The sequence below is a fragment of the Trachemys scripta genome, chromosome 10, assembly GCF_013100865.1.
Source record: "Trachemys scripta elegans isolate TJP31775 chromosome 10, CAS_Tse_1.0, whole genome shotgun sequence".
NCBI lineage: Eukaryota > Metazoa > Chordata > Testudines > Emydidae > Trachemys > Trachemys scripta.
Genome location: NC_048307.1, coordinates 38,294,828 through 38,311,482, shown reverse-complemented (window position 1 = coordinate 38,311,482; position 16,655 = coordinate 38,294,828). Strand labels below are relative to the sequence as shown.

Here is a 16,655-nt window from a genome sequence, read left to right as displayed (position 1 = left end):
CATTGCCACTTCTAGGGAATCACTTTCAGAGCTCACTTCTAGACCAGTAGTTTGTTTTTATATCTATCTATCTATAAAATCATCTTGGAGTCAGAAGCATTTATCATTTTTTACCACTGCAGCAGAATGGAGGACCTGACTGGTTCAGCCACCGAAGAGAAATCAGTTCATTTTCATGCCAATACTTTAAAAAGTCAAATTAACAATAGTAATCAAGGGTTTATAGTCCCCCCTAATAGATTAACCCTAAATAGCCTAGCATGCTGCTAATCTCATGACTTGGCTGCTACAGCAGCCATGTTAAATATTCATCATAACTAAGGCTATGATTTGGTCATGGAATCCGTGACTTCCGCAGACCTGTGACTTTAGCCCACAGCTGCTGGGAGCTCCAGGGTATCCCCACCTCCTGTGGTGGCCTGGAGCTTTAGGGTATCCCTGCCGCCACCAGCGGGGGGTGGGGGGGAAATCACCCGGCAGCTCCCCATTGGCTGGGAGTTTTGGGGTACCCCAGTCACCGAGGGCAGTGCGGGGGAATCCCCCGGCAGCCGCCCAGCCTCCGCTAACAGTGGTAAGATCCCCCGCAGCCACTGGGCAGGGGCCACAGCTCTCAGTCATAGCAAGGCAGGATGCTGGACCCTCCTCCCTGTTTTGTCATGGACATTTTTAGTAAGGGTCAGGTAGAGGTCATGGTTTCCGTGAATTTTTGTTAATTGCCCGTGACGTGTGACTTTTACTAAAAACGTTCATTACAAAATCGTAGCCTTAATCATAACAGCTACTGAAGCTGAAGACACATGGAATATTCAGTTAAAAGTTAAAATGGGATAAAAACTAGTAGCTGCAGCATATAGTGGAAGGCGTTTAACTCTGCTGCAAGCTGCCTGGGATGGTTTTCAGATAGAAATCTCTAAGGTCTCCATAGGGCTTACCATGGAAACAACAGGAACAAGCAATTGTCTCCAAAAATCAAGTGTCATGCATAGGTCATCAGTGCTAGTTACTTACTGGTTTGGGGTTGACTTCAGTGGAAATGAGTTTTAAGAGGCAGTTGAGGAGTCTTTGTTTGTGAAAGATGGAAGATGTGGGGACAGCACTGGGTTCGGAGGTTTCCTCCCTGGAATCCTGGGTTTCTGGCCCTAACACAGCTCGCCAGTCATATTCCAGCTGCAGCTTGTTTGGCTTGCCCATCATGAGGTAAACCTCAGCCAACGTAAGGCTCTCAGAGTTTCGTAGACTCCATCCCTCCTCTCTGACCTGTTGAGCAAGTCGGCTCGGATCATCCTTGAGAGGCTTTGCAGAAGGTTGTCCCGGAGGTGAATGCAGAAATGAAGAGCTCAGCTTCTCTTGAGTCTCCTCCACTACTGCATCTTGTAAAACCTTAGTAAAAGCATCAGCCTGTGGTCCCTGGCTGTGGCTAGCTTCTATCCTACCTCTTGCCATCTGTGCAGAGCAGGGGTCAGCTGCCTCTGTACTCTCAGCTGGAAGAGCCACAGGAGAGGCACTCCCAGCTGAGGGACCAGGATCTTTCCCTTGCAGTTTGTCTGTGCAAAAACATTTCTCTGGGACAATCAGATCTTGACAGGACTTCATATACCGAGGGAATGGATCGAGCAGAGAGAGTTCCTCCAGGTCAGGGATCTTGCTGCAAACACAAGCTGTATTGCATGATGGTAGCTTGGTTGCTTGGTCACTGGCCAGGGCCTCCTCGCCCTCGGTGCAGAAAACCATGGGGATCGGCTTCTCCAGACTCCCTCCCGGGTCCTGAAGTCCAGAAGGTGGTTTTTCGAGAGAGTTTGTGATGCTGAGATCAGGGGGGCCTTCTGTCAGGCCACTCTCTGGGGAGACATCTCCAGGGCTTGCAGAGACTTCCGCTATGGGCTGAGAGGTTCTGCCTGGCTCTATAGTGCTCTCGGTCCTTCCACCACTCTTACCCTCTGATCCCCGAGGGTACTTCAGCTGCCCTCTGGCTGTCCCCTGACCACTCTGTATGCCTAGGATTTGAGCAGGAGGCAATAAGTGAGAGTCCTTTGTGTTCTGTTTGCATTTGCCAGTTTCCTGCCAATGCACTGTGCAGAAAGCCTTGGAGTGAACTACTCTGGCCACCTCAGGGAGAGGGATGAGAGTACAGTTCTCTCCTGGGAAGAGATGAAGCACCACTTTCTCCTGTGAGAGGCTGCCTCTTGCTTCTGAATCTCTGGAGTCCTGAAGCTGCCGTTCCTCTAGTGTTTGACGCTAAATATACTTTGTCAAAGATTACAACCATCTTACATTATGCAGATTAGCTGCAGCATCAGCCACAGATACCCCTAAAAAGAACATCTGGCCGCCCAATTTGTAGTTTAAGAAATTAATAAACAGCTCTCCATTCAGGAGAAATGTGTATGTTCTGTAATCAGGAATTATGCCTTTACATGTTGAGAAGGGAATATGCCCAAGACCACAATTTTTCCATGAACAGCAAGCTGATACTACATTCTAGAACAAGGTCATTGGTCTCAGCTTCACTTACAGATTTATAGTTTAAGGTCAGCAGGAACAATTCTGATTTAGTCTGACCTTGATAACACAGACTATAGGACTTACCTGAATTAATTCCTGTTTGAATTAGAGTACGTCTTGTAGAAAAACATCCAACCTTGATTTAAAAATTGCCGGCAATTGAGAACCCATTGGATCTTGTTATATCCTTGTCTGCTAGACTGAAGAGCCCTCTACTATCACATTTCTGTTCTTCACGTAGGTAGTTACAGACTGATCAAATCACCGCTTAACCTTCTCTTTGATAAGATATATTGGGCTCCTTAACTCTATCACTATAAGGCATGTTTTGACAATTCTTTAATCATTTTTGTGGCTCTTCTCTGAACCCTCCCCAATTTAAAAACACTCTTGTGCAGGAGACTAGAAATTCCATGGCAACTTTGTAGTCCATTTTTATACCAAAATCAGTGAAAACTTCCCTTTTTTAATTTAAACAAAGTCAGTACAGTAGCCCCATGTTATATATTTTCATCTTGGTATCTGTCTCCACATGCAAGGTGCTACTCTGCAGCTGCTGCAAGGCTTACAAGTTAAAGGCTTACAAGTTGAAGAAAAAATAAACTAACAGAAGCGTGAAAGAGCTAGGAAAAAGAATAGTTGGCATCTTACAAGTGTTTTTACTAAATTACAAAGATTAAAGTTTAGAGGTAGGGATATTAAAAAATACATCTTTGTAACAAGCGCTGGGGCTTTGTGATGGGTTAACGAGGGCCTGAGAGGTTAACTGGTGTCACCTGTGAGAGGGAGAGCCAGGGTTAGTTAAGAGCGAAGCTCAACTGGGAAAGACTGGGATTGCAATATAAAGGTAGGAGGCTGAAAGCAGAAGGGAGGAGCAGAGAAAGAGTTGCAGTCACACCCTAGGAAGTCAACCGAGACAAAGGAAGAAGTCCAGGAAGAGGGTAAGCCCTGAGATCCTGGAGCAAGGAGTCTGGCAAGAGGCTATGAGGAGGTGAAGTAGCCACAGAGAGTACAGAAGGCATCCATGGTAAATCCAGAAAAAGGCAAGAAAGAGAGGCTGTGTAGGAAACTCCTCAGGAAACAGCAACAGGGATTGGTGCTGAGCAGACCCGGACTGCTGGTTATAAGGTCCCTAGGCCAGAACATTGTAGTGGGTAGGCTTGGATTTCCCTGACACCACTGGTATAATGGCACTGAGCCCCAAGTTGGAGTTGAACACTGTCCAGAGAAGGCATTTGGATGTAGAACTGATGAATGAAATTGTTTTTAATTGTTCACTTTATTAATGTAACTTCATAAGTAAAGTTTTATGAATGAAACAATATTCATTCATAAAACCGGTTACTCCAATAACTGGCTAATTAACAGTTAAGATGCTTGTTAAACGCCATAGCTGTTCAGTCAGCTGCCTTTGTAAGTTTCACTATCAATCCAACTCCTGCTTAAATCACTGAGGCTTGGTCTACACTCACCCCCCCAAATCGAACTAAGGTGAATAACGTAGCTGAAGTTCGAAGTACCTTACCTCGGTCCACACGAGGCAGGCAGGCTCCCCCGTCGACTCCGCGGTACTCCTCTCGTCCAGCTGGAGTACCGCAGTCGACGGCGAGCACTTCCGGGTTCGACTTATCGCGTCCAGACAAGACGCGATAAGTCGAACCCAGAACTTCGATTGCCAGCCGCCGAACTAGCGGCTGGGTGTAGACATACCCTGAGACTTGCACTGTTTCAGTATTGTAACTTCTGTTCGCCATTTATTACACTTGCCTACAGTGTAACTTCTGTTCATTGTTTGCCATCCATTATGCTTGTCTATATTGTAACTTCTGTTCAGTGTTTGCCATATTGTAATTCAAACCCCATTTTAAAACGCTTACTCCATTTTGTAAGGGCTTGCTGCAACCTTCATTTTTGCAAACCCTGCTGTAATCTTATTAGTTTAGTTTAGATGTGTGAATGAGGTATGTATGGATGATAGAATCAACCTCCAGCCCCAGCCTGTCCTGATTAAATAAAGTTCAAACACCAACGGCTGAAAATGCAGACAAGAGCCCTAACAAAGTAAGAAGAATCCACCCTAAAAAGAAAAGGTACAATAGAAGGAAGATCAAAGCCCGGTCCAAGGCTGAAAGTCATGTCATCAATTGATGGGTGATCAATCACCAAACCTGAAGGCAGCGTGACACAGCAAGACCTATAAACTCTGAATTCAAACTAAGCCTACAAAAAGGATGGGTGAGATGGAAAACTTTGGAGGAGGTTAACATTCTGCTGCCAACATGGAAGGGTATCGGTGCATGCCCAACAGAGACCCAGCTCGTCCTTGTGCCCGGCTTTCCTGGCCAGTTACCGCCACAAGCTACGAACCCAAGCTGCAAACTCAAGCCACAGACTCAAGCAGGACTGGTAACTATGCAGCAGCTGCAGAACATCTGATGGATGTGTGTGTGTATAGGTATAATGTGTGTGTATAAGGATTAAGATATTAGTTATTGGTCATAAATCAAATTATCATAATAAATGTGGCATCTTTATCTTGTCCCATTTAATAAGATCCTGCTAGTTTTTATTGGTATAACACACTGAGCCCCAAGCTGGAGTTGAACACTGTCCAGAGAAGACATTTGGACAGTGGTCCTGTTAGACTGTCACCTCAGAAAGGGTGGTCTAAATGAGGACATACCTGGACAGTCAACTTACTAGAAAAGGGCCATCCAATGCCCTGAGAGCTACTTTCCCAGATCTAGACATGAAGTGGTGCACTAGCAGTGACCGGGAACCTTGTTACAAGGACTGTACAAGAGAAAGTTGCTCACCTTGTGCAATAACAATGGTTCTTCGACGTGTAGCTCCCTATGGGTGCTCCACTGTAGGCATACCTTCGCCCCTAATTGGAGATTTTAGGTAGCAGTGTCAGTTGGCCTGCACATGCACTCTCCCTCCCTCGTTGTTGGCCTCAAGACTATCTAGTGTTGCACGGGCAAATTGCCCCCAGTTCCTTCTCTACCACAGAGTGCCACATAGAGAACTCTGAAGTAGAAGAGAGGATGACGGGTTATGGAGCACCCATAGAGACAAACATCTCAAAGAACCATTGCTGCTGCACAAGGTGAGTAACTTCCTCTTATTCTTCTTCAATTAGTATCCCTATGAGCTAAGTTCCCTCTAAGCTGTGCGGCCAGTCGGCCGCCCAGCAAGCTATCAAGTGCTGTGCACGGCAGGTGTCCCTCCGCCCACTGTGTGCTGCTCCTGCCCTTTGCCCTGGAGCTGCTCCCCGAAGCCTCCTACTTGCTATGCAGAGTGGGGTGGGAAGCGGGGTGCTGATGGCAGGGTGTGCCCCTCCCCCCACCCCTGTACCCAAACTCTGCAGAGCCGGGATAGGGAGGGGAACGCGACAGGGCTCAGGAATGGGATGGAGGGAGCTTGCTGGTGGCTGCTGCGGTGGCTGCTTTGAATGCAGATCTACTTAAAAGGGCAACGTACAGCAGCAAATCATAGGGCTGAAGAGAAACAGCGCTCAGGGTTTTAGTGAGGCTCCATTTTGCCATCATCTGAAATTCTGCACTTTAATTAAAGTAATCCCTGAGTTTCTATATTTTTCCATTTTGTATACAGAGTAATAATACTGTAAATTGATGTGTAAACACTAGAATGACAGTAACCTCCACAGCGCTGCCTCTGGTGGAGAGAGAAGGGCTAGCTCCTCTGCAGAGTAAGGAAAAAAGGGCTCCTTTCAGTGAGGAATGCGGTCTGGGAAATGTGTTCTCCCACCCTGGATCCATGTTGCCTGGGACTGGGGCAATGGCCTGACTTCTCTATCGGCATGCAGCTCCATGTCAGAGCTGTCAGCCAGGACTCCACACTTAGTGTGTACGGATACTTTAAGTTTTAGTCCCCTGACTAAGAATGGGTGGAAGCCACTCCACTTCTGCCAGAACTCAAGGACATACTGTATATATACATACTTCTTCCTGAATATCATCCTCCTGTGCCAGTGCATACACACTGGGACTTTAAGGAAAACCACCATATAGCATGAGAGTTAGCAATATTGATTATCTGAAGAATGCCCCAGAGCAGCTGCAGTCCACTGGGGAGTCCTGCCAGGCTGTGGACGTACTTAGAGGGGAAACGCATGTCTGTCTTGCGCACACGCATGTGCACACACACACTATCTGTGTCACACACACACACTTTCACACTCACCTCTTCACATACTTTGATTATTGTTCGTGGTGTTATTTCTTGATACTTCCTGCAATGCACATATATTCTCTGTAATTTTAGGCTTTCAAAGTGCTATTATTTGAGTTTTTTGGCTGGTCTATGCATTTCATAATTTTTATTTCTCTCTTATGCTTAAATTTAATTCTTTGAGTAGTGAGTTCTAAAATGCCTAACCTGTCCTGGCTGAAGTAATTACCCCTATGGTAACTTTTTAAAAATATATATTATATCTAGGTTTTGTTTCTACTGGTGGCGCACATCCGCACATTACCTCAATAATTTGGTGCACATAACAAAATTCATTCCACACATGGATGGAAAAAATTAGAGGGAACATTGCCTATGGATGCTCCACTGTAGATGACTTCACAGCAGTATCCCCCCGGGGGGCTGGATTTCAGAGTGGAGTCTGTTATGGCAGAGAGTATGCTGGAGCCAAAGATGGAATGGGAGGCTGAGGCTCTCACGAAACATTGTACAATCATGCAAGTGTGGGCAGAGGCCCAAGTTGCTGCTCTGCAAATTTCCAAGACAGGGACATCTTTAAGGAATGTGACCAAGGTAGAGATTGACTTCTTGGAGTGCACACAGACTCCAGAGGGAGGTAACAGGTTGCGCCCCTGATGCCAGTGATTAATATATTAATGGTGCACTTTTATGGGATGTGCGATTCTTCCAGACACTTTAAAACAGTAAGAGTGCCCATATGTTACTAAGATTGCAGGAGAGAAACCTCTTGAAACTGGGGGAACCGGGCATGCCCCCAGGGGGGTGGGTTTATCACCCTGCAAAAGTGAGGAATGCAGAAGAAAGTTGGTTCTTCTCCCCCCCCCCCCTTTAAAAAAAAAAAAAAAAAAAACGGAGAGGACAGAAAGTCTAAAACTACTAAACGCCCTGGGAGGGGGGAATCCCCTGAGAAAAGGAGGGAAACATGAAATAAACATGGGTTGTTTTTTTTAATCTCAATGGGGTAAACGGAAACTATAGCTATTAAGGGAAACAAAAGGACTAAAACTACTACTACTTATGCTAATGACACAGAGAAAGAAGAGACAACTGCTCGCTCTGTTTGAGACCAAAGGCGGTCGAGAAGGAACTGGGGGTGATTTGCCTGCGCAGTGCTAGACAGATTTGAGGCAGACCACGAGGGAGGAAGAACGCATGTGCGGGCTGAACAGACACTGCTACAATCTCTGATTAGGGGCTCAGACACACCTACAGTGGAGCACCCATAGGGATACTACCCAAAAAAAAAAAAAAAAGAAGCATATACAGATATGCCACACGTGGCAGCAGTACAAGCTTCCAGCCAACTGTCCAACTAACAAACAGTCTCACAAGACCATGATTAAGGAATATCTAAGAGCAAGGTGCTAGATCAGTCCTCCTTGGCCTCTTCGCTGAGGCAGCCAACCGAAGGGCCAATCATCATGATGAATTTTGTAATGTGAACATCCATCTATGAGCAATTGGACTGAGCCCACTGGAAAAAAAAATGGTGAGCTTCATTTAAAATCAAATATATTTTTCCTGGGAATTCAGGATAGAAGAGCTGAAGGAAAGGGAGAATGCTTCTAGATTCCTGCTAGAGATTTCTTCACTTCACCAGCTCTGAGATATTGGCATCTTACCTTTAGTAAACAGGGGACTGGTGTTCCTTTAATGGAGATTTGTGTGTGAGAGAAAACAGGGAGGTTAGAATAGCGAGAGAATTGCCCTGAACATGGTACACAAAGCAGACTAACAGTTTTGCTCTAAACAGAAAAAGGATACAATGCGCACTTCATGGAGAGCCCACTTCTGTTTCAGGAACTCAATGAGGCTGGAGACCTTCCGATGTAACTCCACTATCATCCTGCACAAGAGATAAACAATGCAAGAGAACTGAGAACTCAGTCAGCAGAAACTCAAAGCACAATCTGCTCCCAAAACAGAATCAAGGAGAGAAATTGGACTAGCACAGTGTGAACTAGGAGCAGAGACTGCAGCAATGTACACACTATGCAGAGTTATCCATGCACCTACCCCTGTCTTACTGTAACCCCCATGAGAAACAGGAGGCAGTTATAATGCACAACACTAACATGTAGGTAACTCATGATTTCTGAGTAAACTCAAAATTCTCTGAGATATATATTGCAGAGGTGACTTGGGCTCTCAGTTTCTCCTGGAAAAAAGAGAAGAGGAGGGGAACGTTAGCTATGACTCTTAGCAAGTAGAACATGAAACTACAATACCAAGGATGGTAAGGAGGATAAAATTGGGATAAAATTTTTGTTTTCTTCCCTTGTCCTCAAAATGTCTGGCCTCTATCACATGGAGGATAAATCCTACCCTAAAATACTAACTCTCTCTCCCCCCCCGCCACCTTATGGCATTTGGTTATTATTTCTGAATTCTTCATTGAGGAAATGAAAGTTACACTGACCAAGGTCCAGGACTTGTTATACTCAGTCCTGGACTAGTGCTAAGAAAGTGCTGGGCAGCATTAGAGTGATATCATGAACTCCCAAAAGAATGTTGTATATCCCTGGAAATCTAGAAATCTTTGCTTTTCATCAGTATGTAGCAATTGCCATGTCCAGAATCACAGAAACCTATCATTTCAACTGCTATTTTGCTTCTTTGTCCTCCCTCTCAACACACTAAATCCAATACATCTTAACTACAGCTAGTGCCACAAGCCAGTGATCCACCTGGATCCCCTCAACACTTATTAATGCTTTGTGTCATCTATGCTATCTAACTTCAGTAGTTCAGGAGAGAAGCTGGTAAAGTCATACATGAACCAAAATAAGGGGATTTAAAGCAGAATGGTAATCAGAATGATATTTTAAAGTCTGATATCACATGACCCACTAGAGAGGTGGTTCTCAACCAAGGGTATGTATACCCCCGGGGGTAGGCAGAAGTCTTCCAGGGGGTATATCAACTCATCTAGATGACTGTCTAATTTTACAACAGATTACATAAAAAGCACTAGCAAAGTCAGTACAAACTAAAATTTCATATAGACAAAATGAGAAAGTAAGCAATTTTTCAGTAATAGCATGTTGTGACACTTGTATTTTTATGTCTGATTTTATAAAGAAATTGTGTATCCCCAAGTCTCACCTCACTTAAACAAGACAAATCAGACTCCTGAAAGAGGTACAGTAGTCTGGAAAGGTTGAGAATCACTGCACTAGAGTCAAGCATTTTGTCAGACAAGTACAAATGCTTTCAGGATCAGCAAATTTAAACATGCTGGTCCTGGACTGGTGATTAGAAAGTATTTTGATTTAACGCTCTGCAACCCTATTTGCAAATAGAATGCCACAGGCACCAGGAGAGGACAAATCCTCAAATGAGAGGGAATGAAGTTGGAAAGGTGCCCTGTACCACACCTGTACATTTCCTCCCTTCATTTTCAACATATAAGATCCATCTTGCCCTTGGTTACCTGAGCCGTGGGTTCTGGGCAAGGCTCTGCACCCGAGCCCATGCATGATTATTTCGTGGCTGTAACTCCACGGGGACCCTCAGAGGAAGACGCACTGGCTTCTGATCCTCCTCATCACTAATGCCTAAAGGAAGAAGGAGAGCAAAACAATGGGTCAAAGCAGACAGGTGTTCCTGACACATGCAACTCTGTCAGAGAGGCAGCTAAATATTCAGGCAGATGAATTAAAAATTGTAGGTGGGGAAAGCATTATAAGAGCATTTGGGCAGCTCAAATTCACCAGTGGAGCCTACTTCCTCAGATTACCTCCAGTTCTGATGCACCAATGTTATCTTTGGACACTGCAATTGCACTAGAGCTGACAGTTGATTAAGCAGTGCTATGTCAAAACACAGATGGCTAGGAACTGACAAGTGTAATTGTTCAGATCTTTAAATTGCATTTAATATTGCTCGCTGATGAAAGTGTGCTTTGTATTGAGGTGGAAAGAGTAAAGAAGATCTGAAATGTTCAGTGCTAAGCAACATGCAGCTGTTCATTTGCTGGCACTAGGATGAAGACAGCCATCCACAAGTACAGAACAGCCTGAGTAAAGGTCTGCTTGTGCCTAATTTTTAAGCCTGAACTGGTTTTGAACTGGACCCAAGACCACCCAACCCAACCGTAATAGAGTCATTAACTGACCCTTCCCCCCCAACCTGAGTCAGTGCCGCCACCTCCTGCCTGTAGGGTCGGCACGCTGGCAGCTGCATGCAGTGACTGCATGCCTTACTCCTATCAGCTACCGTCCCCGCTGCGCTATGCACACACTGCGGAGTGAGAGGCACTGCAACTCCTTGGCGCACACCTAGTACAGTGAGGTGGTGGCAGCTGGCAAGAGTGTGACACGCAAGCCACTGCACTGACCCCATGGGCAGGAGAAGGAGAGATCCTGAGTGGGTCAGGTTGTTTTCTGACCCGACCAAAACCTTACACATAGTCTGGTCCTGTCAGGTTCAAGTCGGGTTGCAGGCTCTAAGCCCGAGATGCAAAGCAAAAAGGATTTTCTCCAACGTAGCAACTTCTTTTCCAATTTCTCTATTTGCATGGTACTTTAGCAGCCAGCATCAGATCTCAAGATCTATAGAAGTGGATTTTTCTCAAAGCTGTATCACTGGTGATGCAAATGAATGGGGCAACTAGAGAACAGGAACATCCAGTGCCCCAAAAGAACCTGAGATAGCATGAATTCCCTTGCCAGAGAGGCATACACCAAAGAAGCCCCACTGCCACTCACGCTCTCCTGATCATCTGTTACAACTCTTTCCCATTTCAGCTTCTCTTACGTACCATCTGGGTCACAAAGTTTCTTCAGTGCCCTGCACATTGGAGCTTTGATCCGAAGGTTTCTCCCTTTGTAGCGAACAGTCGTGGCCCTAAGTAGATTTGAAAGAGAAATATTTATAGGCACTATGACTAAAGCAACATATATATAGTTCAGTAAAAAAGTTGGATACAAAGAATCCTACATGACTGGGCAGGAATGCAAGGGGTTGCTGGGCAGAAATCCAGACTTACAGGGGCACGTTGAGGCCTTTGCCATCTTTTAGGCTCCTAAAAATGAAACAGAAGTGACTCTTGTACCTCTGCACTGCTAGACTCACAGGAAGCACTATACAAGAGGCTGCCCATTGAATGAGAGACCCTATATGAAAAACAGGCCTGAATTCTTTGTCACCTTGGCAGGAAGAGATAATCCTCAAAGCCAGCCTTTTTATTTTGGGGTGGCCATAAAAGACCATTGTTGTGTCTTACTTTCCCCCCCATGATTGCACCACAGGGCCTGCTTTGAAGATTCCGAAGAGTCTTTAGATTTGAGAGCATGCAAAGAATCCTCTCGAAGGCCATCACCAAGCTCCTCTCGAGCAGAAATGAAGCCCAGCTGCTTATGTTGGGGTCTGTGCGTACTAAACATTTACAGTATGGCTAGACTGTCTTTTGGCTCCAACACCACATCAATAATCATAAGCCTCCTGAGAAGATAATTTTTGTTTTCCTTATGTGAAAAATGTTACTTTTAAACCTCTTTCCCCACCCCCACTCCCTTTAGGCTGTCCTGCTCTCTGGTTACAGGCCCATGATGCAGGGGCTGAGAGCCCTGAGCTGCTGATGGTGGTAACCAGAAGGGGAATCTAGACTGTGCAGAGGAGATCCTGCAGAGTGTGAGAAGAAGCAAAGGAGTGCTGGAGGCTGCCCCTACAGCAGGGCCACCTTCTTTGTTTGATCGAGGGAAGACAGATGGACTAGTAAACGGTTCCTAACCTAGGCTGCTAAGTGGGAAAGCTGCTAACAAGGGGGCTCTGGAAACTAAGCAGGCCAGGGGAGAAATGCAACAGATCAAATAATGAAGTAGGCCCAGATGTGTGAACCATTAAGCTGTGCGTTTCAGCAGATTCAGAAACTCCCAGAGCTGTCAGAGTAGATTTTCATTTGCACTGAGCTGTCAGAAGCAAGGAGAGCTCTTTTGTACTGGCATCATTTGATGAACTTTTGTGATACACAAGAGGTGATGACTGATTCCTTAATTTTTTTTTTTTTTTTAAAAGCTCTCAAGTGAAATAAAAAAAACAAAAACAAACTTTTGTTGCTTGAAACAAAAGCTACTTGCTAAGCTGTGAAACAATGCTTCCTACCCTCAGTCTGCTGCAGACCTGTCAGCCATGGGGCCTTCCCAACAGTACGCAAGGACTGATATTTCTTCACACGGATGCAATTATTGTAACTGCTATAAGCATATCATTGCTGCTTTTTTTTTTTTTAATTTAACCAAAACTTAGGATTGTTTGGCGCCAACTATTAGATTTGATGGACCTCAGGGACTAACACCAGGTCTCTGGCAGTGACCAATACCTGAGCCTCAGAGGAGGGCACAATATACACCTGCCTGTCTATGCAATGAAACAGTTGAAGGATGGGATTCCTTCCTGACCACAACAGCAGAGATCTTATGCCTCAAAACATGAGTTTTGATCCCCTTATCCTAGCTACAAATATTACTGATCATGAAGTCAGAGTCCTTTTGAAAAAATCAACCTCCTGCAAACAAGTAGATTTACAAGAAACTAGCATGTGATTTAGCAACCCTGGTTAAATACAAACAAGGACAAAACTGGCATGAATGAACCTCATTCACAAGGATTGAAATCTATCTTCCTAGAGGGTGCACAGTGTGAGAAGGCAACAAACTCAGTTGAGAATGCCTCTATCAGACTGTTTTGCCTGAGTTTAGCTGGCAAACGCTTGAGTTTTGCTTTGGGCAAGCATAGAACCTCCTCCTCGTGTCTGACTCACCAGATGTATGATATCAATCACTCAACCTTTCATCAGAGACCCAAATTTCCATTTCCATTGGAATTTGGGGACCTAAGCAGTTTGCAGGTGTCTGTGCTAGTCACAGTGCCACCATCTCAAGAGTGACACTGGGGATAACAGCACTGAGGATTCTGCTCTAGGCCATGTTGTCTGGAACAGGAATTGAGTTGGAAAGATCTAGTGAGTCTGCAGTCAACAAAAAGCTCTGGATATATATTATCTTTGTTCAATATTTATTATTGTTTCTCCTTCCCCCAAAATAGTAACTACAAAAACTTAAATGAACTGCAAGGTTGTCTTTTACTGTAACTCTTACAAAGTAAGAGAATTCAAGGACATTTGTAACATTCTACAGCAATATTTACCAGAGATTCACAATGCTTCCAGCAACAGGACTACCCCAAAATTCTGTCTGTGCAAGGCAAAAAGATATCACAACCAACCACTGCTTGGAACTCTCCGTCTACACAACAGCTGGGACAGCTATTTTATAAGTATTGGTTGCAAAGCAAGGTCTGGATCAGGTTCTGTTGCATCAGTACAGTCTCCCCAATGAGGACATAAAGGTACAAGCATTAGACATACAGTACACTGCTGCAGCTCCCTCCTACAATGCAGTGCCTCATGTTTGGTAATCATCAAAAACCCTCATTCCCACCGACAGTTCTGGGCATTATGGGAGAAGCCTTTTATGAAACCCATGTTGGATAGGATAAGGTGCAAGAACACACATCATGGTTGTAAGGCGCGTTATGCCTGGATGCACCAGAATGGTTCTAGTGGATGCATTGCTGCTACATGGACATGTCAAATCATTATGTGGACAAGTGGGACAACAATGGATTCACACAATCAGCACCCCGGTAATCATTTTTTTTGCTCAGTAGACACACTCAGTTTTCCACTGTAGTAAGAGGGGAAACCATCATTGTAATCACACCTGCATTTATAACCTGATCCAAAGCCCACTGAAGATAGTGGAAAGTCTCCCACTGAATTTAATGGGTTATGGATAAGGCTAAGATTTTGTCACAGAATCAGAGACTTCCAGAGACCTCCATAACATTTTCCGCTTCAGCCCCAGTGCAGCACGGGGCCCCCACAGCTGGCCAGATGCCATGGACAAACCCTCGAACTCCCAGCTGTGGGCCCACAACTCCGAGTAGCCACAAGTGGCAGGGGACCCCAGCACTCAGCCACAATGGGTGGCCCCCTGGAGCCCCAGCAGCAGTAGGTGCTGGACCCTCCTCCCTCCCCATTTTGTCTCAGTTATTTTTTTAGTAAAAGTCAGGGATAGGTCACAGGCTTCCATGAATTTTTGTTTATCATCCATGACCCATCCGTGACTTTTACTAAAAATATCTGAGACAAAATCTTAGCCTTAGTGATGGATCAGGCCTTTTTGGTACAAATCTGAAAAAATGTGGAGAAGCCCCATAGGAGGTGTAAATTATCATAGCACCATCAACTGCTATGACAATTTAAAATAGCTGAGGATCAGCTCCTGTAACTAGATTTTAATTAAATCAAAATTTCTCAGACAAGTGTCTTCAATGTAGTATCACACAAATTTACTGGTGCTGTACAACTGTATCACACAAGCCATCAGCTCAGTTTAAGTGCCTGATCCATGTCCAGATAAGGGTACATTATTGACCCTACACAAATAGCTTAATAATTTCAAGTTAATAACCAGAGCTAGGGTTGTAAAAATGTAACAACCACCCTACCAGATCACTATAGTTTTACCAAAAAAACCAAACGCTAGGAAATTCTAAGATAAGGTTCACACTTTGTCAATTAAAAAAAAAAAAAAAAAAAAAAAATCAGATTTTTGGAACCCTCCCTCCCCCATAGATTAGGTCTTCATTTTTAATTTCCTGTCTCCCTACCCATTTAAAATATTTTACCACTTTTTGCCAATTTATTGCATCTCTTATGTAATGTAACTGATCCAAGCAGAAGAAAAAAGCATTGGTCATTGTTTGTATTTTTGTTGCATTATGAATTTTGACAGCGTTGCCCACAAAACATTTATGCATGTTGCACCTGCCACATATAATGGTCTACCTGCCATGCTTCCTGCTCAGCTGTCTGCCACCTGCTCAGACACACTTTGGGCAGCAATAACTCGCCAGCAGTAACCGCTACTGAAACATCACTCTGGCACTGTACACATTTATCTAGCTACAAAAATAAGGGCAGCTGACCAGTATACCATGTGATCCTAGGCATGATTCTCTCTGCAATACATCAGATGTAAGAACTGCAGAGACAGCAGAGAAAGGGGAAATAAAGGAAAAGAAAATAAACCAAGTATAGAGTAAGTAAGATAAAGGCAAAACTGCTGGCAGTGCTACTGCTGGAGGACCACATCATGCTGCCCTGTGTATTTCATGGGCTACCACAGTTTAGAAGCAAGCAATCAAGTTGTGCTCCACCAAATTATTATACATTAAAACTATTTATTTACCTCAGGTAGCTAATCTAAAAGGATGAGAGAGAGATTGTTGGTGTCATTAGGCATAACCCTAGGTAACTCGGGAGGGTGGAAGACCACGAGTGTCAATGAAGCCTTCCTGCACTAGGCCTAAATGAACCAAAGTCCTTCCATGTTTAAACTCTAATCGACCTCAAAAGCCGGATGCAGAAATTGGAATGTGTAACAGCCAGTTATCAGGTGCAAGCGGTAATAATGAGGCCTGCATACTTCTGGCTAAAAGGCAAAATAACAAATCAAAGGAAAGGAACAAGATAATAATTAAAAGAAAAGTTACTAACAAGCTGGACTTATAGCCGCCAAGATGATGTGACTGCTATAGAAGAAGGGAGGGGGAGGGGGGAAAAGGAAGGGAAAAGCTTAGCTGAAAAAAGAGAAAAGCTGCTTATGATGGTGTGCTTGATCTGAGACGTGCCAGTCTCCTTGCACCGCTTTGAGATCTCAAATAAACTTTGATTGCTTCTCCACCCTGGTGTTCATTGCGCGAAGCACACCGGGCAACGAACCCCGCTGTTGCTTTCCTCGGGCATTCTGTGCCGGCAACAAGATGAAGAATGCTACACCAATATATTCACATGGAAATTCACCATGTCTGGAAGGAGTCCAATAATCAGTTATTGAAACTTTAAACTA

The 16,655-nt window shown here is 44.5% G+C and overlaps 1 protein-coding gene across 3 annotated transcripts in view; it reads right to left on the bottom strand.

Annotated features, from left to right (window-relative positions):
* CRAMP1 (cramped chromatin regulator homolog 1) overlaps positions 1 to 16,655 on the bottom strand; it is a 125,160-nt gene that overhangs the window by 60,881 nt on the left and 47,624 nt on the right. For all 3 annotated transcript variants that reach the window (XM_034784554.1, XM_034784552.1, XM_034784553.1), the window contains exons 7-10: positions 11,501 to 11,586; positions 10,172 to 10,295; positions 8,503 to 8,584; positions 1,009 to 2,235 (exon numbers count right to left, since the gene is read on the bottom strand). In XM_034784554.1, coding sequence (XP_034640445.1) covers positions 1,009 to 2,235; positions 8,503 to 8,584; positions 10,172 to 10,295; positions 11,501 to 11,586 — 1,519 coding nt within the window. The remainder of the gene's footprint in view (positions 1 to 1,008; positions 2,236 to 8,502; positions 8,585 to 10,171; positions 10,296 to 11,500; positions 11,587 to 16,655) is intronic.